The following is a 27,756-nucleotide window of genomic DNA, read 5'->3' on the forward strand; positions in this document are numbered from 1 at the left end:
CTAAAGACAGACTGACTGAGGTCTAACACTGGGTGCAGTTCTGTCTAAGAAAAAAGAGAGTGAGAGAGAAAGAGAGAGAGAAAGAAAGGGGGATGTTGCTTGACTATATGCAGAGAGCCTGAGGTCAAACAGCTTGTGGGTGTGTATGGTCTGATTGGGCAATGACAGTATGTGGATTCAACCTCACACTCACACACACAAACTTAAACACTTGCATGGATTAATACATGTATATTTATACATTTTAAAGCATTATATTTCAGTGTAAAGACATTTAGACAAAGCTAAGTAAAGTTAATTCTTGAGGGGTGTCATCTGGTGGAGCAGACTAACAGTTATATGAACAACCCCGATTGGTTGCACATCATATGACTCATAATGTACGTGCAAATGCATGAATCATTAAAGTATTTAATTTGTCAATTACAGGATTATAATTAAAGTTAATTATAGGATTTTTTCCTTAAATTCTGAGGAATTGTTGACGGTGCCAGATTTTCCTTTTATTCTATATTCGGTCATTCCTGTAAAAATTACTGAATGATTTGTTTTATTCATTTAAAGTACTGAAAATAAGCTTTCGGATGAATCTGGGTTGTTTATTGGGTTAAAAATCGCATCGGTGAGAAATGAAGCAATGTCGTTGCTGTCGTCACTGTGAATGTTCCAGCGTCTCGAGTTGGTGTAAAATAAACCCAACCTCCCAACCTGAAATTATGTTGCTTCCTGTTTGGGATGGTTTATATTTTTGAATGTGCAATCTGTGCTGCGTACCGTGACACGGCTGTCCAAAAAAAAACTTCGAGCCAAATGTCTGGAAAAATATATGTCAGGTTTTTTTGTTTTTGAAATTCCGAGTGCTACAGTGTGGTGCCCGGTGCAGCCGCCCACAGATGCAGCAAAAACCCCAAAGCCACAATGTCATCTGTGCTCAACAGGATACTAGTGAAACTGTAAGACGGGCTGAGAAACAAGACAAACAGAAAGGACAAAGACCGAAACAGAGCAACAGGTATAGTGAGAGGAAGCTGTGGATTGTTAAGTAATTTGCATATCGAATGCATGCGCATGATCATTTGCATTTTTAAATGTGTTGCATGGAGAAGATTTTCTTAAGCCACTCGGAAAAGAACATAATTGTATAAAATAGAATAGAAAATTTATAGACAGAAAACATTACTGGTCACACTATGGATTGTTATGGATTCAAATAATTTTTATTAGAAACCTTTCAAAAATGAATAAATGTTGTCAGGATTCGGGGAAATGACTCAAATCTATTGCTAGCTATGGAGTTTAGAGATGAGGCAAAGATGAAACAGGTGTAGGTGGGAAAAGCAATGGTGATCAGTGATTGGTTGTTAGGAATAATAATGAGAGATTGGTTGGTAGGAACAACAGTAATTAATGATTGATTTAGAAACAATGATGGTCAGGGATTGGTTAAAGACAAAGGAGATTGGGAATTGGTTGACAGGAACAATTCAGATCAGGGATTGGTTATTATGTAAAATAGTAATCAGTGATTGGCTATTATGTGAAATGGTAATCAGTGATTGGTTGAAAGGAATAATGGTGATCAGTGATTAGTTTTGAGGTAAAATGACGGTCAGTGATTGGTTGTAAGGGACAATAGTGATCAGTGATTGGTTGTTATGAAAAATTGAGATCAGTGATTGGTTGTTAGGAGCAATGGTGGTCAGTTATTGGTTGTTAAGAACAATAGTAAATAGAGTTTGGCTGGTTGGAATAATGGTGGTCAGTGATTGGTTGTTAGGAACAATGATGAACAGAGATTGATTGTTAGTGACAATGGTATTCAGTATTTTGTTGTTTAGAACAGTGGGGATTAGAGATTGGTTGTTATGGAAAATGGTGTTCAGTGATTGGTTGTTAGAAACAATGGCAATTAGGAGTTGGTTATTAGGAACAATGGTGATTAGGGATTGGTTGCTAGGAACATTTGTAGTTAGTGATTGGTTGTTAATGACAATAATGATCATAGATTGGTTTAGAAACGGAAGTGATAAGGGATTAATTGTTAGGAACAATTGTGATCAATGATTGGTTGTTATTGCTAACATGATGTCGCTAACATCTACTCAAAATATGACCAGGGTCTTTTTTTATATTAAGTTACTAAATAGCTCTAAAAAGGTGCAACACTGTCTGCTTTTACTCTTCACATGTCTGTCTTTCCAGTCCTTGCTTATAGAGTATATGTTGTTGTTTAGTGAATACAAGTTGCTTCTGTTACTTAACTACATACAGGAACAGTTAAAGTAAGACATCAAGTTTCAGTAATCTTCCTCAAATAAACCCATTGTTATTTTCATTTATATATGACAACCTTGGAATTCTAGCAATTGAATATTTATTTGACATAAATCCATCTATCTTGCTAGCAAGACTAAAACTGTAATATAAAACTACAGTTTTTGTGGGTGATACTCCTGGCAGAGTGAAACCACACCACAGTGTAGATCAGACAGAGCTTTTCCACAGGAGAAGAAACAGGGCTGAGTCACTGAGATTAAGTGGGATGAAGCAGTGAAAGAGAGACAAAAAATAAGTTGAATGTCAAACTCTGATTCATGGTGCATGTAAAAATAAGAGTTTATATTTTTACACTGCTGGGGACAAACACACAAAAGTTGTCAAGGATGCTGGACAGAATCCCAAGAACACAAACCACTAAATATGTATGATCATAAGATGAGATCTGTTTGTGTGCTATTTTAATGCTACAAGGCCAATAAGAAAAAAAGCAAGACATTTCAGAATTCAGTTGAAAAAATTGGTATGATTTAAAAGTGTGGATTTTAGACACACCCTAACAAGCTTCCAAACCACACACACACACACACACACACACACACACACACACACACACACACACACACACACAAATCATTAAAACACTGTACCATAATGTCAGAAAGTCATTTTTTCCACCGTAAAAAAAACAAGCCACACAGAAGCACACAGTCACATGCACACACTGCATGTCCTGTTCTACATACATCCCCTATGATCCATTTCTCCTCCCATGCTCCTCAGACACCCGAGCCCTTTTTCCAAAATTCATCAGAAATCCCTAAGTAACAATAGTAATGTTATAATAATATAATAAGCCATAATCAATCTAAATGATAATAATCTGTAGACATATTCGAGCTGAGAAATTGATATTGTATTCTGTATTTTTATGCATTTGGAAAGTCCAGGGCTACAGAATATTTCATGTAATCAGAGTTTGTATTCAACCCATTATGTTACAGTGGTGAACGGTTTTAATTAGAACTGGTGATCTGTGATTGGTTGTTAGAAAATGGTGATCATGGATTGGTTGTCAAGGACAGCAGATATTATACATTTTTGTGATCAGTGATTAGTTGTTATAGAAATGGTGACTAATGATTGGTTGTTAGAGAAATAGTAATCAGTGATTGGTTGTTGGAAAAAATTCTGATCAATAATTGGTTGGTAGAAAAAATGGTTATCAGAGATTGGTTGTTTAGGACAATGGATATTATAAATCTGGGTGATTGGGATTGGTTGTTAGAAACAATAGTGGTCAGGAACTGGTTGTTCGGTACAACTGTGATCAGGGATTGGTTGTTAGAAACAATTCTGGTCAGGGATTGGTTGTTAGAACCAATAGTGGTCAGGGATTGGTTGTTAGGTGGTGGTGATGGTGCAGCCTTCATTCTACTACAAGAAGTCATGCTTGATTTATGTATGAAGTTCAGGTCAGATTCAGAAGTGGGAATACTATGGAAATATTTTAGCATTTATTTTAAACACATAAAGCAAATTAAATTGTCATCAACTCATTTCTGGAGCAAGATTCTTTTTTATCAATCAACTATACTTACATTATTGGACAAATAATAATAAAAGGAATCACACGCATTAACACGCCAACTAACAATTTGAATACGGCCTGTGGTTCGAATCACTGAATGAGGTTTCAGTCTGTGTTGCACAAAAAGGCTCTGTTATTCTATTAGAGAGGAATAGAGCAATAAACTCGGGGTCATAAACTCAGCTTCTGACAAAAGATGCTAATGATGTGTAACTCCACACTAGCAAAACAAAATCCAGTTTGACTCCGTTACCACGTCTCTTTCTAATTGAATCACTAATTCAGAGGTTTTGCAGCAACACGGGTTAAGACTTATGCAATCACTCGTCTACTTATTTATTTTTTATTACTATCTAATTGAAAACATTTTTGTTGCAGATGTGTTAGTTCTCAGTAAACACACTAGTGAAATCATATAAAGGGGTTGGATCTTCTGAGCTCTAATCCGATTTAACTTTGATATATCATACAGAGCTTGATCTTCCCATGAAGATCTTTTATCAATGCGGTGCTTTGTAAGAGATTTAGTCCTACCTTGTCACTGTCCACGGTGTTCTGCGAGGTGCGGGACGCGATGGAGATGGTGTCCGGCTGGCTGCTGGCATCACCCTGGCTATCTGCATCTTCTGTGTTTTCCCTAAAAAATTATACGTAAAATACAATCATGATAAACACATCACTATTTACAGAATACAAAAAACTCCCATTAGCTATTTTATGAGGCAAAAAGTTCCAAAACCACACGTGACAATTTCCAAAAATTTTCCCCCATAACTAAATCTATTAACTTAATTAATTTATTTCTGTGACTTTGTTCAAGAATAAGATAAAAAATAAAAATTTTGGAGTGAAAAGAATTAGAAAGGGACCGATTGTTTAAAGGACCTCTTGCTGACGCTGCGTTGTCTGGATGGAGTTTTGGGAAGGTGGATGGGTTCCTTTAGCGCCCCCTTAAGGTGCACTGTCCTCTCCTGGATCACCTCTCTGATATTTCGTATCCATTCCTGCTTCACCTCCATGCTAGATGCCTGCAGGAAAAGAGCACACGAGGGAATCCAACAGAGGTAGAAGATATTAGGCAGAGAAATGCAATACAGGTTTATATTTTAAATTAAAAGATTACCTTCAGGATGGTTTTGCTGTCCGATGTCGGAGTGCGTCCGGCCCACAGAGCGAATTTACACGGGTCTCCCTCAATGTGTTCCGTCACCCCCAACTCGGACGTCTGTAAAAGGATTACCAGTAGTGACAAGAAAGTGACTTTAAACATATAGTAAAGTTTTCTTCAGGAGTTTATCGAATAAACAAAAATCTGGTTATGCAACCATAAAAAACGGCTCACTCTGACCTGTTATTTAGAAGTTTCTAAAAATGTTAGGAGTTGTACATATTATATTGAGACATATATTTTACATATAATGTCATAGATTTGATTCTCTGCGCAACCTACCAACAGTTTGCTCTTATAGACATATTTCGTGTGTCCGGACGAATCTTTCATCTCTTTACTGAACACCAGAGAGATCTCGAAAAGGAAAAGGTGACGATCTCGGCCTTTTCTGATCAATGATTTGGGATCCCAAACCTGGAACGTGTCCTGTAGTATCAGCTCACCCTGAACAGCCAGGTTCTCATCAAAACCTACAAACCAAAAAAAGACGTTTTGAATCAATTAAAGTGTAATAAACTTCCACGTTTCAGGTCATCCCAAAGATCTTCATGGAGCTGGCTTTGTGCACAGGGGCTTTGTCATGTTGGAAAAGGTTTGGGTCTCCTAGTCCAAGTGAATGGTAAATGGTATGCTACTGCATCACAAGACATTCTATAAAACTGTTTGGGGAAGAACCACATATGGCTGGAAACATCAGGTGTCCCAATACTTTTGTCCACATATTCAAGTAAACGGAAGCTCTTACCCTCCAGCATGCTCACGTGCATAGCGTCGTTGGCTCGTTTAGGCACGCTTAACATCACCTCCAACCCTTCCTTAATCTCCCCTTTACCCTCTTCACAACAAGTCAGCAACTCCTAATAACATACACACACAAACACACACACACACACACAAACACATATTTAAAACATTTTTTAGGGGCATACGTGTGTAATTAACAGTATTATTATTAAAGTGCCACGCTCTACCTTAAGCAGCAGCTGGTACTTGGTGATTCTCTGCACTGGTTTGATGAGGTAGGAGGAGATGGAGTTGGCCAGCCCATGTCTTTTCTGGATCTCCTACAAACAAAACAAGAAAACACACACACACACACACACACACACACACACACACACACAAACACACAAACACAAACATCAGTGCCAAAACCAAAATTGGAAATTGGAGACACCAAGCATCAGTTTCACCCTTAATTAGGGAACACGTAATTGAAAAGAACTGAAAATGGACAAAAGATTTGGACAGGTAACAAGGTCTCATGCAATCCTCAAGAGGAAAAGAATGGGGTAAAAACTTCAAAAATTAATATTAAATAAAATAATAAATAAAAATACGTAAAACAATATTCTAATATTGAATAATTACTTACTAAAAAGATACATCATACAGATGCACTGGGACACATCATCAGTGATGTATCCTGGGGTCATTGGGTGTTTCGGGTCTTTCAACATCAGACACCCTCGTCCAGGCGACCCAGCCGGGGTTGATCAGACCCCGGCCTGTGTCCCAGTAGCGATTGCCAACGGCTCTGCCCTCTTAATCCGAAGCCATCTAGTGGCTTTCTCTTCAGTTACAGTTCTAATCGCCTTCCTCTTTGTCTCCCCCGTGATGCCTAACAGCGTAAGTACTTTGCAGAGTGAACGCTCTGCAAAACCTCTCCCACCTCCAAAGGTTCACAACCAGTTTTCCAGCCCTGCTTTCTACACTCTTCAACTAGCTCTTGGTACTTAGCCAGCTTCCTCTCGTCAGACTCGTCCATGCGCTTTTTCAAGACAATACAATTAATTGCTTAATCTGAAGGAATCTGAGACAATGATCATGTCTGGACGAATCTGTGTGCATGTTATTCTGGTAGGGATCTTCAGCCGTTTATCAAGATCCACCTCGATTGCCAGTCTGAAGCGGTAGTGAGGAGACCAGACTTTACTCTGGGTTGTGGGTGGGCCTTCTCTCCGGCTCTAAGAAACTTAATGGTCTTTGGTTTGTGGTGGCTCTTGTTGGCATTGAAATTAAAGAATTTATTAAATCAAAGAGAATAATATATAGCTACGTTCTTGCTTTTAAATGTATTATACATTTTAAACAATTTGTTCAAATACAGGTAATTGTTTTAAAAAGAAAAATATATGTGTAAGGAAAATTCTGCATTCTTGTAAAAAAATGTTTTAAGCAATAATTCATTAAAAAAATCAGGACAAGGCAATTATTATATTTCCTTTTTTTTTTTAGAATGAACTCTAATTACACTTGATTAGTTACATAGAATTGTTTGTACAAGTGATTATGCACTATATAGAAAAGTTTGTGGACACCAGACAATGGGATTGATATGTGCTTCTTCTTCAACATCCCAGTCCACATTTGCTCCTATAATAACCTCCACTCTTCTGGGAAGATGATCCACTAGATTTTAAAGTGTGTTTGTGAAAATTTGTGTGAGATTCATCCACAAGTAAAGTCAGGTAGGTGAGGGTGAGGAGCTCAGGGGAGCAATCAGCGTTTACATTCATCCCAAAGGTGTTCAATAGTGTTTAATAGATCAGAGCTCTATAGCAGGAGATCTTCCACTCCAGCCCATGCAAAACCTTTTTTTTTAAAGGAGCTGGCTTTGTGCTCAGGCGCTTTGTCATGCTGGAACAGGTTCGGGTACAATTGTGTCTCCAACATTGTGGTAACAGTTTGGAAAAGTACCACAGATTGCTGGAAAACTCAGGTGTCCCAATACTTTTGTCCATATAGTGTATTACATCTTGGTCTAAGATCAAAGTTAATGTATGAGAGATGAACAGAGAGGATAACAAAAGCAGCTCACTGCTGCCATCTAACTGTACACTTAAAAACCCTCAGATCACTGAGTCTTTCCTTCAAGAAAAAACAACAAAAAACAATATACTCACGTCGAAGAAGCGTCCAGCTTGACCCTGAATCAGCTGGCTGGAGTCTGGCTTGTTTTTGCAGTAGGTGACATACATGTGAAACTTATCAGCCTAAAAAAAGAAAAAAAAAGCTAACTACCAGCAATTATCTTTTCATAAAACAGCATTAATGCTAGGACAGCTTTATTCTAAAGATGATTAGTTAAATTAGAAGTGCTTTGATTGGGGTTTGTGTAACAGTACAAATGTTTCTCACTTAACTGAACACTTCTAGTGTATAAATGTATATTAGGACAGAATATGTAATACGATCTCTTACCCATGTAACGAAACAATGACCCACATCTTCAGGAAGCTGTTCATAATTCTCCAACTCTTTCAAAAAAATGCTACAAACAACATAATTCCATCATGATTCAAAGCAAAATCAAGTAAAAGTAATAACAGGAAACTCGAAACTGCTGGATGATGTACTTGTTATGGAAATCGTAGATCTCCTGAATGTTCCCAAAGATGACATGCTCCTTGTTAGCGATTCCCTGAGGGATCTCGTCCATGCCACTGGTCATCTCCCACATGAATGTCTGCAAAAATGAGCCCAGGAATCAGACTGAACAGATGATTAACACAAATCCAGGCTATGCTTAGAAATTCTATGAAAATCCTGTTAAAATATTTAAAGCCCTCAATATTCTGGCTCTTTATTCCATTGCTAGTCTCTAGCCATCAAGTGGACCAACCACATCTTTATTTATTACCCACAGCCAAGCAAACTTTGATCTTCCTTAATACAACTGTTGCCCATAAGTGGCCATTTTGGATCTCAATATCATAAGACCTGCATCTGTAGGTGGACCCTCGAGAGCCTAAATGGACACCAGTTTCTCAATACTGTTAGGAGCGTCTTGTTGCATTCCACTTGTTCTTCAACTTTTTTCAACGTGGCTTCGTGTCTGTATTTTTAAAATTGTAATTATATTTATTGTAATAGAAAAAATTCTAAATGTTCTTCAACATACGACGTGGTTCCGTCTTATGTTGCTTGATAAGAGTTGAGTTAAATACCATGTTAGAGCAAAATAATCAGCACTGGGGTTGTGTGATGTTATCATCACCCCAATATTATCACTCTTTCTTTCACCAAAGCAATTACCAACACATTACAAGCTAACGGCTTTAAAAATTTTCGCTATGATTTACTTCCTGTTGCATCCACAGTAAGAATGTTTCTTGAAAAAAGTGCTAACACCGGAGACTCCTGCCCAAAATGTGAAATGCTTCATCATAAATAACTTTTTTTAATGTTTATTTGTTATACAAGTCCCTGTAAATCAGTGCACAGGAATGAAAACACACATGATTTTAAACCTGTGATTTGCTGTAAAGCCTGAACTACTGAGCAGCTGCTGTAGAAAAAGGATCAACACCATCTGACCAATCAGAAGCAAGAATCCTACAGTGCTGTGATAGAATCAAATGTAGTATAATTAATCAAATATGTCTCTCTCTCACTTTTTTTCTCTCTCTCTCATTCTCTTCTTCTCTCTTCCACTGTTTTTCTCTCACTGTCTACAACTCTCCTGTTTTCTCTCCACCCCCCACTCTTTCTCTCACCCCCAACTTTTGTCACACACTCACTCACACACTCACTTACTAACACACTCACTCACTCACTCACACACTCACTCACTCACTCACACACTCACTCACACACTCACTTACTAACACACTCACTCACTCACACTCACTCACTCACTCACACACACACTTCACCCCTCTCTTTGACATTCTCTCTCTCTCTCTCTCTCTCTCTCTCTCTCTCTCTCTCTCTCCCTCCCTCTCCCCTTCTGTTTCTCCCTACCATCACTCATTCTCCTACTTTATCTTTCTCTCTCCCTTGTTTCTCACTCACTTAATGTGCCACTTTCTCTCTCCCCTCATTCTAATTCACTCATACTCTCCTCCGCTCTCTCTCCTCTTTCTCATTCACTCACACCTCCTCCTCCTCTCTCTCTCTCTCTCTCTCTCTCTCTCTCTCCCTCTTTCTCATTCACTCACACTCTCCTACCCCCCCCTTACACTCTTTCTCACTCACGCATTTTCTTCTTTTCTCTCTCCCACTCTTTCTCTCCCACTGTCACTCCCACTCTCTCTCTTAAAAGAAAACATTGAGGGACTGAAACACACCTCAAGACACTCCTGCAGATCTCTGACGTACGCTCTCTCAGTCTGCAGCAGCTCTGCCATGATGTACCTGCAGCAGAGAGAAAGTTTCACCGCTGAGTTTTACGAGAAAAAAAAAACACTTTGCACTTTAAAATATTGATCAGAGAAAGAATTTCCTCCAGGAACTAGTTGCCAACAAATGTGTAATAAGAAGCTGGATGGGGAGCAAGCACACACACACACACACACACACACACACACACACACACACTCCAAAGAGAGTCTGGAACTGATTCAGAAAAGGAAGAACTAAAAATGTAAAACTGCATTTGATGCTTTCACTCTTTCAGGAGCCTCACTCTTTTTTCCTGGCCGATTTTTTCTTCTCCTCGTTGACTTCATGGTTGGGGTCGTTGAGGTTCACCTCGGGGTCGGTGTGGGTCAGGCTGGCGGGGATGATGTCCAACTCCAGGTCTTTATAGTCCTGCAGGAACAAAGTAGCGTGTTGTGATACACTGCTGCTTAAAACCGAAATCTTATTAAATGATCTTGCATTGCCAAGTTTCACTAATATTGGCACCCATTGTGTTTTCAAGTTTTTCCAGGTTGATTTATATCTTTAGCACTTAACTGAAACCTCAACAAAACCTGATTATTACCCTAATGTTAGAAATTGACTTTTTTAAAGCTTATGGAATTTTGCTGCACCTTTTAACACCTTTTATGCTGTACACCATAACTATGTGTTGGTCTTCACCATTGTGATGAATGACAATGACTAATCTCTCTATCTATCCATCCATCCATCCATCCATCTATCCATCCATCCATCCATAAAGTCAGTAAACAAAGACATTCTCCTCACCTCGGAGCACAGCCCCAGCGCCCGGTCCAGACTGGAGCGGTACTGCCCCATGCGCTGAGAGAAATCCCGGTAGCGTCTGTCCACGGTAGACACCCACCGCTTCAGCTCAGCCACATGGACATGCCCTTTTTCCACCAGACTGTCAGCAAGCTGGATCAACAGCTTCACCCTCTCCTGGGTTTGCTGCAGGTAGGCATTAGACTGTACTTAAAGAACTGTAATCACCGTAAATAATAAGGCCTTGATTTAAGATTGGTTGGAAGAAAATCTAGTCAAGATGAAAACAATTTATACGAGTGAAAAACGTATTTACAAAGTGCAAAACTCCCTCTAACGTTTCTGATGAAAATCTCAATGTACCTTCGCGGAGACACGAAATTCCTCATAGTCTTTGAGCAATCCCTGAGTTTTTTCTGTGGTTTCACCTGGAGATGTGTGTGTGGACAAATACTGCTCACCAGTGTCCTGCAACCAGTCCAATGCCTGACAATCAAAAAAAGACAGAGAAGAGAAAGTCAGAGAACATACAGGGATCTCTTCAGCACTCCATCATTTAAAGCTCCTGTCATAACATATCAACTATAAACCATCATTTCCTTTGCAGTTTCTCTCCTCAGAAGTGATAGAGAAGCAGTTAAGATGCTGGACCTTTGCTCAGAAGGTTATGGGTTAAAATCCCAGCACCACATCGGGTACATTTTAAATCATCTTTGGATAAGAGAGGATGGATTTCTGGATCTTTTTCACACGTGCCTCCTTGTTTGTATCACAGAGATTTAACCAGCATTTGTGGATGACATGGCAAGCTGTGTTCACAGACGGTGATTTCTGGAGGTGATAATGAGCCAACGCAGTTTTAAATGCAGTGCACCTGAAGGCCCGTAGATCACAATCAATTCAAAATTACATAATTTTTTCCTCTAAATGGTACATTTGATATGTTTTATTGTGAATACAATATGGGTTTATACGATTTACAGAGAAAATCTCTTCACCTGCTTGACATGGCGTTCAAACAGCACATACTGCTGACACTGGTCCAAACGCTTCTTCTTCTGCGTCCAGAAATGCAGGACACGGTTCTCTCTCTGGAGCAGCTCGCTCAGAATGGCTATCACACGCACATAGACACACTTAGACACATTATAATACACTGATACTCGTGCCTGTGTTGTATGAAATCGTGCTTATTTCAAAGATGCAGGCAAGCTGTAAGATTTTTCTGGCATGCTTGAAATGGTGACCAACCTTTGACCTGTGTCTCAGGTGCTCGGTTGTGGCTGGTGACCCCTGACATGCTCACGTTATTGCGGTGGATGTACTTCAGAAAGACCTCAGCGTTCCGGCGAGCTAAAGTGCAGGCCTGTGCGCAAAACCAACACACAACGGGTCTGTTGGAGGTCTTCTTTCCTGGAGTGCTACTCTTTCCCACATAGCTTTATTGAAATGTTTAGTCAATAAACAATGGTTCTGCATTTTCACCCAAAATTGGTCTTGCCAATTCCCAACACCTAGCAAACTTTACACAGCTAGCGTGGTGTAACCACATTCCTCCATAAAGACCTTTATTTTGGAGGTGAACTTTTCACAGGAGTAACACTCCAGCAGCAGGTTGATAAACTCAGTGAAATGTGCTAACAGAAGCACTTGCAGGTTGTTGGGATTGTAAAAATATTTGCCAAACAGAGACAGGTGTACGGGGACAGATGCAGTGCATGTGAGTGTGTGAGAAAGTGAGTAAACACGTGAGTAATGCGTATGTGTGTAACCTTGAGAAAGGCCTCTTTTTGTTCCAGGTGTTTGCTGATGAGAGGAGTCACGTGATCCGTGTCTGACGTCGAGCCGAATTTGTCGTGCGCCCCGCACCAGTCCTCCTCCCTCCTGTACTCCTGCTCCAGACTCTCCAGCACGTTACACACCTGAGGTTATCACGAACACAAAAAAAATGAATTAAGAAGAACCTTCAACCATGTTTCTAAATCTAACGTTAATAGTATTCAAGTAGCTGATAAACATTTTCACTCTGTAATTAATTATTGTCTAATTGTCTAATCTTTCCTCAAACTTTTCTTCCACACTCCTTCAAACTCCTCCACACTCCTCTAACCTCCTCCAATCTCCATCCCACTCTTCCAATCTCCTCCACACTCTCTAATCTCCTCCACATTTCTCCAATCTCCTCCACACTTCTTCTTTATAATTCTCCAATCTCCTCCACACTTCTCTAATCTCCTCCACATTTCTCCAATCTCCTCCACACTCCTCCAATCTTCTCCACACTTCATCAATCTCCTCCACATTCACACTCCACAGTCCTCTTTACTTCTCCATACTCCTCCACACTCCTCCAATCTCCTTCATACACCTCCAGTCTTCCCCAAACACCCCACACTCCTCCACATTCATGTAATCTCCTCCAATCTCCTCCACACTCATACAATCTTCTTTATAATCCACTAATTTCCTTCACACTCCTCCAATCTCCTTCCCACTCCTCTAATCTTTTCCACATTCCTCCAATCTCCTTCACACTCATACAATCTCCTTTATAATCCACTAATCTCCTCCACACTTCTCCAATCTCTTTAACACTCTTCCAATCTCCTCCACACTCCTCCAATCTCCTCTACACACCTCCAATCCCCACAACACTCCTCCACACTCCACCAGTCTCTTCACAATCCTCTATTCTCCTACACACTCCTCCACACCGCACCTGCTCGGAGGTCTTATAGAAGGCCACTGAGGCATTGACCAGCTTGAGCCGGTCCTCCATTTTCAGCATGAGGGTCTGCCAGTGCAGCGCCACAGTTTCGGCACAGGCTCGGACGGCGTCAGGGTCGTAGTGTCCGGCCTGCAGCATCATCTCGGCTCTCTGCTGCAGCTGCAGAGCGCTCTGATGTGTCCTCTGGAGCGAATCTGCATGGAGGAGAGACTGGAGGCACAAAGAGATAAGCTTAGTCTATAATCACTTATACATGAACATATATATATATATATATATATATATATATATATATATATATATATATATATATATATATATATATATAATAATATTTAAATTTTATAATATGTTATGTGTATAATATAATATTATACAGATTATTATATTATAATATTTCTGCCAGGATCCAACTCAGTCTCTGATGCCTGCATTTTAATAGGCTTGATTTATTTCTGTGATTAATTACTGTAAATCACTACTTCTAATTATTTCCCTAAAAATATACACTCATAAAATAAATCATAATAAAAGTATAATAGTGTTTAAAATTCAGGGAACTTTACGGGCTCGGTTGAGTTTTATGGGGTAGTCGATTTTTCATTCGGTTAATAATTTAACTCTGACATCAGATTTTTTGAGATTATGTAAGGTTAATTAAAATAGCTCAAAATTTATGATTTTTTTTAAATAAATACACTCTTAGAAATTATTATTTTTTAAATAGCACAACTTTATAGAACCCCTGAAAATAATATGATTTTCATTTCTTTTACATTTCCTCAATAAAATATTTGCTCATCAGCTATTTTCCACCGCTGTATGTACAGGACTAATATACACAATATAGACAAAAGTATTGGAACACCTAAGTTTTTTTTAGCCATATGTGATTCTTTATCAAATAGTTGCCATAAATAAATTGGAGAAACACAGGATTTCACTTCACTTGAATTAGGAGACCTGTTCCAGCATGACAATGTCCCTGTGCACATGGCAGTTCCATGAAGATCTGCTTCACAAGGGTTGAAGTGGAAGATTTCTTGTGACAGACCTCTGACCTCAACCCTATTGAACATTTGTGGGATGATTTTTTTTTCATGCTGACCGCACCCCAGGCCTCCTCACCTCACCTACATCAGTTCCTGACTTTATTAACACCTAAGTAGCACAAATCTCCACAAAATGTAGTGGAATATCAAGAGTGAAGGTTATGATAACAGTAAATGGGGACTAAATGTGGAATGGGCTATTCAAAAAAAGCACATACCAATCTTCTGGCCAGGTGTCCACGAACCTTTGATCCATTTTAAATTGAGACGTTGCATTTAAAGGCATTCACTCTAACAGCCTCCTTGATCTATACTTTCCGATTCCTTCCCTGGCACCAGATCATTTAAACCATCTGTCCGCTTTTATTAGTGTGAAAATGAATCGCTGCGTTCAAACCCGCCGTTTGTTGACGCGGACAAACGTAAGAAGAAATTTATTTTCATTTAAAAAAATGGACCCTGCTGCATTGCAGTGTTTTAACCTTGATTGCTTCTGGAGCGTCTGGCACAGGAAACGCGCTGGCGTGCAATCAGGGCCGTTCACGAGATCCGGTTTAAACCGGTTGTCATTAGTTGTGAATTATTGAAGGCAATTTGCTGAATTAAACTCATCGCCCATATTTACTGAGTGTTGAAGCTGTAAAAAGTTAAGAGGGCACTTTAAAGTTCTCTTGCAGATGCAGCGCTTACAGATGGCACTTTAGGGAACAAACACCTCGCCGAGAATTTCACATCAACGAAGGAACAAAAAGAAACCCCAATTCCAACGTGTAATTTATGTCAATGCTCCGATTTTGCACACTTTTAGTACTGCTGCTTTGTTCTGCACAATTTGCAACTTAAAGTTGCAGTGTGTCATTTTAAAAAGTGTTACATATTTATGTATGCTTCAAGGGATGAAGTTTTTTTATTTCAAGCTTAGCCTTTTTTGTCATGTTACACATATGGCCCTTTTCTCTAAAAGGCAACTCGTAGTGTCACTATTATTATTATTGTACATTCTTAGTTCATTAAGTTCCACAGTTTCAGCAAAAAAAGTCAAGTACAGATGGTCCAAATACAAATATTTTACATTTTGTGAGGTAAGCAAAAAATGTAAACAGTTGTAATTACGATTACAGGCAGCAGGGGGCTCTAGAAATTACAAACAGCTGCTTTAACCATTTAGATGCATTTAAATACAGACCGTACCGGGCCATGGATTATTTGGTACCACAAAAAGATTTTTTTTTTTTTTTTATTTCAATTTGATGGATTTTGCAGTCTGCAGAGTCTCTGTTAAATAAAAAAGAACACTTCCGGCTGTGACAATTTCCTGCACTTGTTTCCGTCGCAGTTTCATTCTATGCATTAACAAAAGAAGCTCAGAGCAGGACTGCAAATGTGATTCCAGGACTTGGCATGAAGAATACACAAAGCCAATTATAGAGTGAAAGGATTAAAAAAAAAAAGGTACACTTCAGTATAAGCTGATGATGTGATTACCTCAATGGCGAGCTGGAACTGCTCGTGCTCTCTCTGTAGCTGCTCGGCTTCGGACAGAGAGCCGGCGTTCACCGTATTCGCCGTGAGCATTGACTCGCCATTACGGATCCAGCCGAGAACCTGGGCACATGAACACACACACCCATTTCATATACACATTTAGTGTTTCAACTGTTCATCAGAGCCACAGCCAAACGAGTGCCTGTGTAATGCATTAGCAGAGTGCATTATGATAAACCTGTGATTTGTAGCTTGATCTGCTTTTAGAGCAGCTGTTAGAGAAAATTAATCAACACATTTCGAACAATCAGAACAGGGAACTCGACAGCATTGTGGTGTCATGACTGTTGAATTATCGCTCCATCTTGAGCTAGTCTTCCTGTCTGCTGCTCAAGGCCACAGAAAGAATCATGCTTTTGAACTGATCCACTTCTCTGCTGGACAGGAAGTGCAACCCACGCACTACATGCTGGTCAGAGAGAAGGAGAGATAAGGAGAGAGGGAGAGAGAAAGAGAGAGCTACACTATTCAGCTTGGTTCACACTTAGAGTTAATGGTATCACTTAAAGACTCAGACAACATCGAGCGTCAGTGCACTCTGGGTTGTTCTTTCAGTTCTGCTGACATGACAATGGAAATTGAAATATCAGCAGAAAAATACCAGGTGTGTGCATGTACACACAAACACAGACACACACACACACACACACACAAAAACACATGTGCACGGACCTGTTTGACTTCAGCCTGTAGGTGGCGAAGCTGTAAACACTGCTCGAGGCGCTTGTGTGTGTGTTCGGCGCTCAGCTCCAACTCGTGTTGTTTCTCATGGAGAAACTCCAGCAGCTCCTGGACCTGAGCTGCAAGATCAACATCCTTCTCTCCACTGAGCTCCATACCTGCACCATACACACACACACACACACACACACACACACACACACACACATGTACAAAAAAGAAAGTGTCAAACAGGGTGAGAGAAAGAATAAACTTGTTCATTGATCTTAAGTATTGGCACCCTCCATAGAAATGAATACTACAATCAACACTTTTAGACTAGATTTACTAGAAGGTGGAGAACCCTGGAACATTCTCGATGCGGAACACTGGACAGTTTTTACCTTCATGGTTTAGTGTATGCGGTTTTCCCCTCTTCAATTCACATTACAGGTTTCCATAGACCTACTGCCAAGTCTTATCTTTGTAGCAATAGCAAGTGGCTTTTGAGATAAAATATCCCGGTACTTAGCGAAATTCACAGTGCCATCAATCTTGCTCTCAGGGAGCTATTCTCGGGTTACAAAAGTGTCTCCCACCTCGTTAGACATTACAGGAAGAAGCTTGGTGTTGCTTTTCTCTTTAGGAGAGGCTTCTCTAAATATTAGTGTGGACGCCTGATCATTTTGAAACGAGTGTTTAAAATAAGGACTGCTTGGGAATGCAATTAAAAAAGGATTTGGTAAAAGCAGAACTGTAGTCATAATGGAGTGTCAGGAACAGCAAAGCCTTCTCTGCTGGTCTACAATCTATCAGAATCATTGACTTACATTTTAATATATTTTCGTCCCATTAATATGTATTTAATTCCCAGTAGTCTATTCTCTTCATTTCATATTATGCAAGTTAATTTTAAGAGTCTCTTTCCAATCTAATTTACATGGCGTCATAATACAGTCAGAGTACAAGAAAGAAACGTCCATTAGCTCGGAAACAATTTGAGAAGACAAAAAAAAACAGAAAAAGCAAAATATAAAACGGCAAAGAAGTTTAAAGTAAGACACGGAACAGGTGAACACAGTAAGGTAACACAGAACAGAACAGGGACAGGGACAGGACTAGTAAAGATCCAAAATCACATGGTGGTGTAAATTTCGATTCGGGTTTGTGTATTTCATGCTTGATCGAGTTCTATTTCAATTCTTTTTTTTACTCTATTCTTCGCCCCCTTATTTGTCATTGCAGTGTTTCCCAGTTGTGTTCACCTATTGTGTCTCACCCATGATTTGTTCATCTATGTTTACTCTGATAGAACCAAGTTTTCAACCACATCCTATGTAATTTTATTCATTTTCAATAAAGTTGCCACGAAGTCTGTAGTCAGCTGTATGTATGGAGATAAATAATAAACCTGAAATTTCAAGCTTTGGCCTCACAGTGGATTGTCATGTGATAATTAGCTCCTGTGATAATTAGCAGCCTTTTGATATTTTGGAATTGGAGTGGATGAATAGGATCTTGGATACGGGTAAAGAGGCATCCAGCAGGAGGCACTGGTGAGATAAGATGAGCATCCAGTGACGTCTGGGTTAGCCGGGCTCAATTCAGTGTGTAATTGTTAAAAAACTGTGTGAGAAGCATGCGAGAGAGAGAGAGAGAGAGAGAGAGAGAGAGAGAGAGAGGAGGACACGCATCCAGGTGAGCGCTTTTGCAGAACCACTAGGTGACCCAGCTACCCACTGATGCAGGACACACCGTTTTCTTCTCTTTCACCCTTTTTCTGGAGGGATATTTGTATGCACACACACACACACACACACACACACACACACACACACACACACACATGCCATATGCATGACGGCACGAGTGTCTCCGTGCTTCAGTCTGCTGGAGCAGCAAAGGGTATTTTACCCCTCTTTCGCTCTCGTTTCACCCCCACAGTTACTCCCTGCGGGCAGCGTGATGCAGTCTCCATGGCAACTCCACAACGGGCAGCAGGAGGCGGTTCCCATGGGAACGTAATAAGTGCGTGACGGGGTGCCGTGTACAGGAGCTTGCTCTGCACACACCGTGAAACCCTGGACGTGAACGATGGACCGTGTCCGCCGGCAACCCGCATGCGAGGGGGCTTGGGGGGGGGGTCGCTTGCTGTCGTCATGGCAACCTTGGTATAGGGAATGTAAAAAGGGGGGTGTTTCCATAGCAACCACACCCCTGCACGCACGGTATATGTGAAATTATATGGAAAAGATCTTCCGCCCCATTTCTTTTTTCTCTCCGTTTTCCTCTCACCAGTACACGACCCTCTTTGTCCTCACGCCTACCTGTCAGGACTTTTTTTTTTTTCTTTGCTGATTTCTCTCGTTTTCTCTACTGTCCGCCCCTGAGGGCCTCTGGATCTCGTGATTCTTTTGCTGAACTTCTCAAACAGCCAGTGCGCTACGAGAGCCTTGGAGGTGGTGCGTTGTGTGTCCGTGTAGGAGAAACCAACAAGAGCCGCTGAAACCGCACCACACACTCGTACTGTACAGCATGTTGCTCGTCCTCTCGAAAGCACTCACTCATTTTTCCATCCCTGTATCTCAGCTCTATCTCAGAACCATTAATGACTAAGCAGCCAGGCTTTACCACAAATTAGCAATCCAATGCAACATCCATGCAAAGGCTATTACACAAGAACGACCCTTTTAGCATAAAAAAAATCTGAGAATTTTCATTTCCCCTTCCTGAGATTCATTTTTTGCTGTTTTTTTATTTTAGTGTTGCTTTAAGCTACAGCTTGAATCAATCATTGATTAATTCACATGATTCAATTCATTAAAGTCCAGGCTGATAGAAGTTAATGCTTAATCAGTGAAATCACTGTAACCTCTAATGTGGCCACACACTGGCAAACACACACACACTATAAATCCCTTTATTTTTGTAGATTAAACAGAAAAACTCACCTGATGCCTGGACCTCCATGATGTACTGGTGTAGGTCCTGTCCCTGCTGGATGACCTCGTAGGTCATGTTGTTCATGGCGAGTTTGCGCTCGGTGTGACGGTGCAGTCTTTGCTCAGCCAGCGTGAGCTCCTCGGTGTTAAATTCAGACGCCTGGCACAACAGGTCCTGTCTCCAAGCGTCCAGCTCACCAGTTACCTGACAGCATAAATGAATACGATAAGAATTTAAAGAAGTTTAAAAGTTCACTTATTCCCTTTTCTGTTTTTTCTTTTTTGTTTAAGCACAGCATGGCTGTTTTGTTTATTGCAAAACTATCAGCCACGATCTTCTGAGATGGGGGTGGAGTGAAGAGGTGGCAGAGTGTGTCTATAAAAAGAGGCCCAAGAGAAAATGGACTTTGCTAAAGCCTGTGGTTTGTACAATTGTACATTTTTGATCATGTTTAATACATTACCCAGGAAAGCATTGCCTATAGTATACACCAATCAGGCATAACATCATGACCACCTGCCTAATATTGTGTTGGTCCTGTCAAGCATTAACAGCATGAACTTCTTCAGCAATTTGAGCTACAGGAGCTCGTCTGTTGGATCGGACCACACGGACCACCAGCCTTCGCTCCTCACGTGCTTCGATGACTCTTGGCAGCTCGTGACCCTGTCGCTGGTTCACCACTGTTCCTTCCTTGGAGCACTTTTGATAGATACTGACCACTGCAGACCAGGAACATCTCACAAGAGCTGCAGTTTTTGGAGACGCTCCGACCGTCTAGACATCACAACTCCTTATGTTAGATCATTTTTCCTGCTTCTAACATCAAAATGTTTACTTGCTGCCTAATAAATAATTCCAACCACTAACAGGTGCCATGATGAAGAGATATTCAGTGTTCTTCAATCACAGCTTATAATGTTATAATGTCATAATGTTATGCCTAATTTGTGTATTTACCCCTCTTTTTTAAAAGGGGGAGGAGGGAGGTGGGCAACCGTGATCTTGCATATCCCACCCTTACAGTTGCACTGCTGGTTCTTAATGCTAGCGCGAGTTTGTTTGTTTTTTAAACTCGCCTATTGCACCTTTAATACATCTCTGACTCACAGTGTGCTCACTCGCTAGAAATGAGACGTGCATTCCCTAGCAACAAACACCCACAGCGAGGAGCCAACTTTGCAACTATTGACCTGGTGTATCGCAAAACATGCACACAAACATTACACAAACACAAAAACCAAACAAACAAGGGGCCTCGTACAGAACGAGATAAATCCATCTGTTCAAACACAGGGTCGCTCGATAAGCGCTTTGGGTTCGAATCGTCCAAAATGTGAGAGCTCAATGCGAGCACAAACACGCACGACCATTTGACACACGTGACGCGTGAGACAGACCTCCAAGGCGTACTGCTCGAAGATGCGAAGCTGCAGGAAGATGTCGAGTTTGATCCGGCGCTCGTGAAACAGTTCCTCCATGTGGGCCTGAGCTTCATCTAGCTGCTGCAGGACACCCTCGATATGAGCCACGGAGCTGGCGTGGGGCAGCCGGTTACTCGCCAATGCTGAGTCCCTGTACACACACACACACACACACACACACACACACACACACACACACATAGACCGAGCAGTGAACAGGTGATGAAGCTCCGGAGGACAGACGCACCCGCCAGCTGTTCTATCTCACATCCTTAGTGCAATAAAGGTCTGAGTTCTCAGTGATGAACACATCTGGCACTGATCTGACTCATCTAAAAGGTGATGTCACCGTGTCTGCTAGAGCTATTGCTCTTTGAGGCTGACGATTTTGCAGCGTTGTTCTCTTGTGGATCTCACCGTAAGTGCTGGATGAGCTCCTCGCCCTCTTTAATGACGTTGAGCGTAGCGTCCAGCGTGCTGCTTTGCTGCTGCTGAAACTGCCTGATCAGCTCCTGCACTGAGTCCACCGACTCCGAGCACACGGGTTCCACCAGACCCTTCTGCAGCTCCTCCATCCACGACCACAGCTGGATACACAGAAAATGCACACACACAGAAGATCTTGTACTAGATGCATTTATTTCCAGGTCAATTTCCAGAAAATTTGGGAAATATTCCAAGTTGGAAACTTACCAGGAGTTTGAGATAATTTATGGTAATTTATGGAAATTAATAAAAATTTTTGACAGTGTGACATTGATTTAATTGTTAGTATCATTTTGTTGCACCTTGTGCCTCACACACAGCACAAGGAAGTTTGTTATAGGCTAAAACGGAATAATTTCCGTTAATTCCCGTGGAAAGTTACCAGTTTTAAAAAATCCTGGCATTATGCAACTCTATGTGTGAGTGGCATTTACCTCTTTGGTGTGTGTGTGAAAGGACACAGAGAGATCCAGCAGCAATTTCCGTTGCTCCACTCTGCGCACAAACTCCTGAACTCTGACCTCCAGGTGATGGGCGGCGGCGTAGATTTCCTCCGGGTCGCACTCTCCCGTCTGAGCCAACTGCTCGGCTGCCTCTAACAGCTTATCAGCATTAGTGTACGTGTTCTTAAGAAACACATAGAAGGAAAGAGAGGTGTATAATTGAGAAATGCTACACCTTCATATTTTACAGGATGTACAGCGGGAATGTGCATCTCCATAACTAAGGCTGATGTGATTAGCATCTTGATGCATAGTCAACAATGCGATACATGCTACTGATGAGATGTGATGCGATTCACCCCTATTACAATGTAGTGTGATCTGATTCCAATTTGATTCAACGCAATGCGATTCAGTGCAATACAAGGCAGTGTAAAAAAATAAGATGCTCTGCAATATGAATAAGAATTTGCTTTTATTTCTTTGGTTCAGACAGACAACAAATCGTAAATTTAAAAGATGTTCTTTTCCTGTTCAGTATCCAGGAAGTTACAGCTCTACCTCTGCCATGTAAATCTGTATTCTATGTGACTCTCAGGACACGCCTCGGCCTCCGTAGTGTTGTGATTTGTCATATTCACAAATAGAAATCGATCTACATATCAAATATTGGTCACAAAATGTTGGTCACTTTCTTAATAATAAAAGTATAGCACATCTACTAATCATTAAATAGAAATAAATATTTTTTTCAGACGCAAATACGTTTAAAACGATGCATCGTGATACAAATGCCAACTTGTATCCAAAGCACAATTTTTTAAATCGATGCATCAAATTGGTAACTTTTACCATCCCTATTATACAGTGCTCTTCAATTCTCAATGCTAATTGGTCGGAACGTGGTGATTTATTTTAACCAACAACAGGAACCCACACACACACACGCACACACACACACACACACACACACACACACACACACACACACCATACCTGTGCCACTTCCTGGAAGTCATCGTGTCGCTTCTGTAGAGCTCGTGCCCGATGTACAGACTTCCCTACTCCAGTGTGTTTACTCAGAAACGCCTCTCCATGGTTCTGGATCCAGTCCAGGACCTGTATACACACACACACACACACACACACACACACACACACACACACACAATGATATTTGATAATGATCATGTATCATCATGAGAGATGTAAATCTATGAAGTAACAATCTTTCTGATTACATGCAGATGCTTTCATTATGACCAATAAAATATTATTTATTAATAATATACAGTATCAATCCTTTACAGTATTTATAACAATATTATAACATATTTAATCATATATTTTTATTTATTAAATGACTAATTATTTTATTATTAATTTTTTTATTTTATTTTATAATAGTTTTTTATTATATAATTAAATATGTAATTATATACATTAATAAAAATTACAATATCTAATCTAATATTATATAAAAAACATAATCTAAAAATAAAAAATCTTTTTTAATTATTCCCAGAAAAAAAAAAGTCTATGGAAATCGACTTAGCTTTTAGTGTTGCCAGATTTGCATTTTTTAAATTAAATTAAATACAAGTAACAAGTAATTTTATTAACATTGTATTTATATCCCTCTTTTGCTATTCTATAATTTATTATTTAATTATTTTTTTATTATTTAGCAAACCTAGTCTGGCAAACCTGTCCTCAGACTACTCTGACGGTGGACGTCTACCTTCCTGAGACCCGGAACAACCGTTTGAAAGGGAAACGCTCACAGCGCAATAACAGACCTCTAGTTCACAGGAAGCTCTCTGTATTGTCAGGAGTGTATTGACCTCGCTCCAAACATAATACACCAAACCTCCAGAGAGGACGCAGTGCAAATTTCACTCAGTACTGTGGCTCAGTTCCTTTCTCTTTTCTCTCTCCCTCTCTCTCTCACGCTCAAGCATGTACATGCAAGCACTGTATATACACACACAGTCTGTGTATATGCAACAATTGCAAAAGCAGCTACAGACAAGATTAAACATTTAAAATAGGTTCCTAGTTATGCAATGGGTGTGTGGGGGGGGGGGGTTTATTCTTCTGCCATGGTTTGTATCCAGTCATCCACTTAGCGGACTGTAAATCAATTCAAAGAGCTCATCCTATGATGGGTGTGGTCTCTTCCAGGAGGTCTCCGCCCCCATCTTCAGTGCACAGGGAAAAAACCTTAATCCATTCAAACTCAGATTTGAATGGACTTTGTCATTTTTTTCCTTTTAATTTGTCACTCACCTGTATAATCGACCTCACAAATGTGTTACATCTTCTCACTCTTCCTGTTTATGCATAAATGCGTAGACGAGTGTGTGTGAGAGTGTGTGAGAGCGTGTAAGAACGTGCACGCATGTCATATGCGACGACGCACCTGCTGTACGTCTTGCTGGAACACACACAGCTGCAGTCTCTGGTGCAGACGCAGTTTGCGGTGCTGCAGAAGACCGTCTAGTCTGCGGTGTTCATGCACCACCTCGTGCATCACGTCCAGAACGGCGCGCACCGCCTGGCTGTAGTCTGCCCCAGTCGTCACCATGCCGGACTCAGCCTGAGGCTGCGGCCTCTGCAGGACATCCAGCAGTGTCTTCCCTTTCTGACTCACCTGCAAGAGAGACACAGAGACACGTCCTTCTGTATTCATACAAGAGATACGTAAAGCACAGGACAAAGAAATACTATTTTAAATTGCATTGAACACACAGTAATGAAGTAAATGTAATTCGTAAGTATCTGTACTTTAATAAAGTATTTCATTTTGGGAAGATTTTGACTTTAACTTGGAGTTTTTTATGTACTGGAGTCACATTTTATCTCTACTTTAACTCAAATACATGGTTTGTGTAATTCGTCCAGCTCTGCTGAATTGTGGCAGGATGTCTACATTGAACATCTCATTCCACACAGTCCCCATTCCTGTCCACTCTTCTGGGAAGATGTTCTGCTAGATTCTAAAATGTGCTTGTGGAGATTTGTGTGAGGTTCATTCAGCCATAAAGGTGTTAGGTAGGTGAGGAGAGGAGGCCTGGGGTGCAGTCAGCGTTCACATTTATTTATGTTCAATAGGGTTGAGGGCAGAGCTCTAAAGCAGATTTTCCAAATCAACCCATGTAAAGCATATCTTTATGGAGCTGGCTTTGTGCACAGGGGCATTGTCATGCTGAAACAGGTTTGGTTCTCTAAGGAAAATTATTATTTGTAGTAGACTTTTGTAGCACAGAAGTAGCAAATGCACTAAATATAGTTCAGTAGAACATTCAAGACCTTCTAATGATTTACAAGATCTTTTTAAATGAAGATTAAAGCTAATAATTTGGATTGTATTTTCATAATATAGTAACTTTCACAGCATTTTCTCAAAGAAATGAGAATGGGATGACACATTCGTTTTCACTTGATCTTCAGAAAATTCCTGTGGCTATGGAATATTCCAATATGTTCCAATGTATATAATATATAATATATTTAAATACCTTGAATAATGATCAGGATCAGTAGCCTTTTCTTTCATTTCCCTCTGTACACCTCAATTATTAAATCTCATATAGTTTTGTCTTTATTTTGACATCAGTGTATTATTACAAACTGTGCTGAAGGAATGACGTCCGCATGTAATGTTCTGAGCGGCATGAACACGTACCTCTGTGTATGCAGTGGTCACCTGCTCGTACAAGGTCTGATGGCTGTGGATGAACAACTCCAGCTCCTGCATCGCCGTGGGTAATCCTCCTTCACTGCATGCCTTAACCCAACCCTCCACTCCAGAGAGAAACTGACAAAACCACAGCAGAAATCATTAGAGAAGAAACATAATTTATGCCAAATCCTTTGGCTCTTACCAATAAGCAGTTGGTAAATAAAATAAATAACAACGACCCTAAATGCAAGATTAAAATGTGGTGGTCTCTAGATATCAAAAATGGACTTTGCAGGAAGTAATGGATATTTCCAGGCAGAAAACTAGCAGAGTATTTATGAGAAGCATGTGAAAAATTCTGAGAGGAATCCAATGTTCTTGTTAAACAGACGCCAATGGAGGATGCGTCCAGGTCAGAGGAATATAAAACAAATGATCCAAATTAGCCGAGTTAGCACATTTAGCTGCTGGGAGGAAAGGGCAAAATTTGTACGGTGACACAAAGTGGGAATTATTTTCACAGTCACAGCAAATTAAAAACAAATCCAAATTCGCAGATGCAAGCAAACAATAAGTGCACCAAACACATGACAAAGTCACCCGGGCATGAGAGCGCCATTATTTTTTTATTTTATCAACTTAGATTTTGGCTCCAGAATTGGATCACATTGCGAAAAAGTAACGAAAGAAACACGCAAGCTTTTGGATAAAGAATTTCAGGGCTCAATTTTATTTCTGAGCCAAAATTTGATTGCGAGACATTCGGAAAATCATTAGGTCTGTCCCCTTAAAGTAAACATATTAAAACCACAGCTGACCTGCTCAGCTTTCTGGTGGAAAACAGAAGACATGGCCAGGATGGCGCTGCGCTCCTCCAAGGACGAGGCAAAGCTCTTCCAGTCCTGATCCAGCTGTGCCGAGACCTGTTGGATCTGATCAGTGGCGTAGTGGCCTGCCTCACACAACCGCGTTGCCACCGAGGCGATCCGCGTGATGTTCACGTAAGCGTTCTGAACAAATATGAAGAGGAAACACAAGCGCTTACTAATAACAGTAATCAAAATCAACTAACAAATTAAAGAAATGCCAAAATAATCTTAATATTTAAATACAAATATGCAAAGGCAAATAGGTGCAAAGTTTTTGCTCTGTATTTAAGATGCTGGACTTCTGATTGGAAGGTCATGAGTTCAAATCTTTTTCACCACCAAGCTGCCATTGTTGAGCTCTTAAGCAAGACCCTTAACCATCAACTGTTCAGTTGTATAAATTAAATAAATGTCTCTAAGATAAAAACGTTTGACAAATGCTGTAAATGTAACCAAAAAAAAAAAAATCATGGATATTAGTTAACAAAGAAAAAAGAACCAACAAATCGTTAACAAATAGGGTTCCATGGGAATTAATGGGAAAATATGGGAATTGATGGGAAAATATGTCAATTAATGGGAATTTATAGGAACCAACAGGCATTAATAAGAATAAACTGTGAATTTACAAAGTTGCAGGTTAAACAATTGGTTCAAACAATCAGATTTATTGCAATTTAAATTGAATTTCTACCAGTTGCTTGAAATCGCTTGCCAGTTTTATGTTATCATACAGAAGTACAGTACTGGTCGAAATTTTGGACACATTACTATTTAAATGATTATATAAGCCTGCATTTATTAGATTGAAAATACAGAACAAAACAGTAATATTGTAAAATATATATTAAGGGACAAATAAAATTAGTATCGTATATATGTTATTTTTATTATTATTATAATTGTTGTATACAATTAAATCAAAGTCAACAAAGTATTTTTATAAATCGGTATTAGTTTGCATGCATG

At 40.1% G+C, this 27,756-nt stretch overlaps 1 protein-coding gene and 1 long non-coding RNA gene across 3 annotated transcripts in view; one reads left to right on the forward strand and one right to left on the reverse strand.

The window, feature by feature from the left end:
- Positions 1-27,756, reverse strand: part of kalrnb (kalirin RhoGEF kinase b) — a 72,859-nt gene that overhangs the window by 22,762 nt on the left and 22,341 nt on the right. For both annotated transcript variants that reach the window (XR_006927130.1, XM_046858977.1), the window contains exons 8-34: positions 26,737-26,928; positions 25,922-26,053; positions 24,656-24,886; positions 23,230-23,352; positions 22,225-22,416; positions 21,722-21,891; positions 21,281-21,455; positions 19,889-20,084; positions 16,950-17,116; positions 16,218-16,337; positions 13,672-13,890; positions 12,725-12,874; positions 12,204-12,318; positions 11,951-12,066; positions 11,316-11,438; positions 10,956-11,138; positions 10,450-10,574; positions 10,112-10,178; positions 8,399-8,508; positions 8,244-8,313; positions 7,946-8,035; positions 6,011-6,103; positions 5,785-5,896; positions 5,319-5,509; positions 4,992-5,093; positions 4,754-4,896; positions 4,403-4,505 (exon numbers count right to left, since the gene is read on the reverse strand). Coding sequence is in view for 1 of the 2 variants with exons in the window: in XM_046858977.1 (XP_046714933.1) it covers positions 4,403-4,505; positions 4,754-4,896; positions 4,992-5,093; positions 5,319-5,509; positions 5,785-5,896; positions 6,011-6,103; positions 7,946-8,035; positions 8,244-8,313; positions 8,399-8,508; positions 10,112-10,178; positions 10,450-10,574; positions 10,956-11,138; positions 11,316-11,438; positions 11,951-12,066; positions 12,204-12,318; positions 12,725-12,874; positions 13,672-13,890; positions 16,218-16,337; positions 16,950-17,116; positions 19,889-20,084; positions 21,281-21,455; positions 21,722-21,891; positions 22,225-22,416; positions 23,230-23,352; positions 24,656-24,886; positions 25,922-26,053; positions 26,737-26,928 (3,810 nt within the window). In the remaining variant the exon portion in view is untranslated. The remainder of the gene's footprint in view (positions 1-4,402; positions 4,506-4,753; positions 4,897-4,991; positions 5,094-5,318; positions 5,510-5,784; positions 5,897-6,010; positions 6,104-7,945; positions 8,036-8,243; positions 8,314-8,398; positions 8,509-10,111; positions 10,179-10,449; positions 10,575-10,955; positions 11,139-11,315; positions 11,439-11,950; positions 12,067-12,203; positions 12,319-12,724; positions 12,875-13,671; positions 13,891-16,217; positions 16,338-16,949; positions 17,117-19,888; positions 20,085-21,280; positions 21,456-21,721; positions 21,892-22,224; positions 22,417-23,229; positions 23,353-24,655; positions 24,887-25,921; positions 26,054-26,736; positions 26,929-27,756) is intronic.
- LOC124392243 lies at positions 121-12,876 on the forward strand. The gene is made up of 4 exons (XR_006927134.1): positions 121-1,012; positions 10,930-11,144; positions 12,222-12,344; positions 12,752-12,876. It is a non-coding gene; the product is annotated as an uncharacterized LOC124392243 (long non-coding RNA).

This window comes from Silurus meridionalis, chromosome 1 (assembly GCF_014805685.1).
Source record: "Silurus meridionalis isolate SWU-2019-XX chromosome 1, ASM1480568v1, whole genome shotgun sequence".
Classification (NCBI taxonomy): domain Eukaryota; kingdom Metazoa; phylum Chordata; class Actinopteri; order Siluriformes; family Siluridae; genus Silurus; species Silurus meridionalis.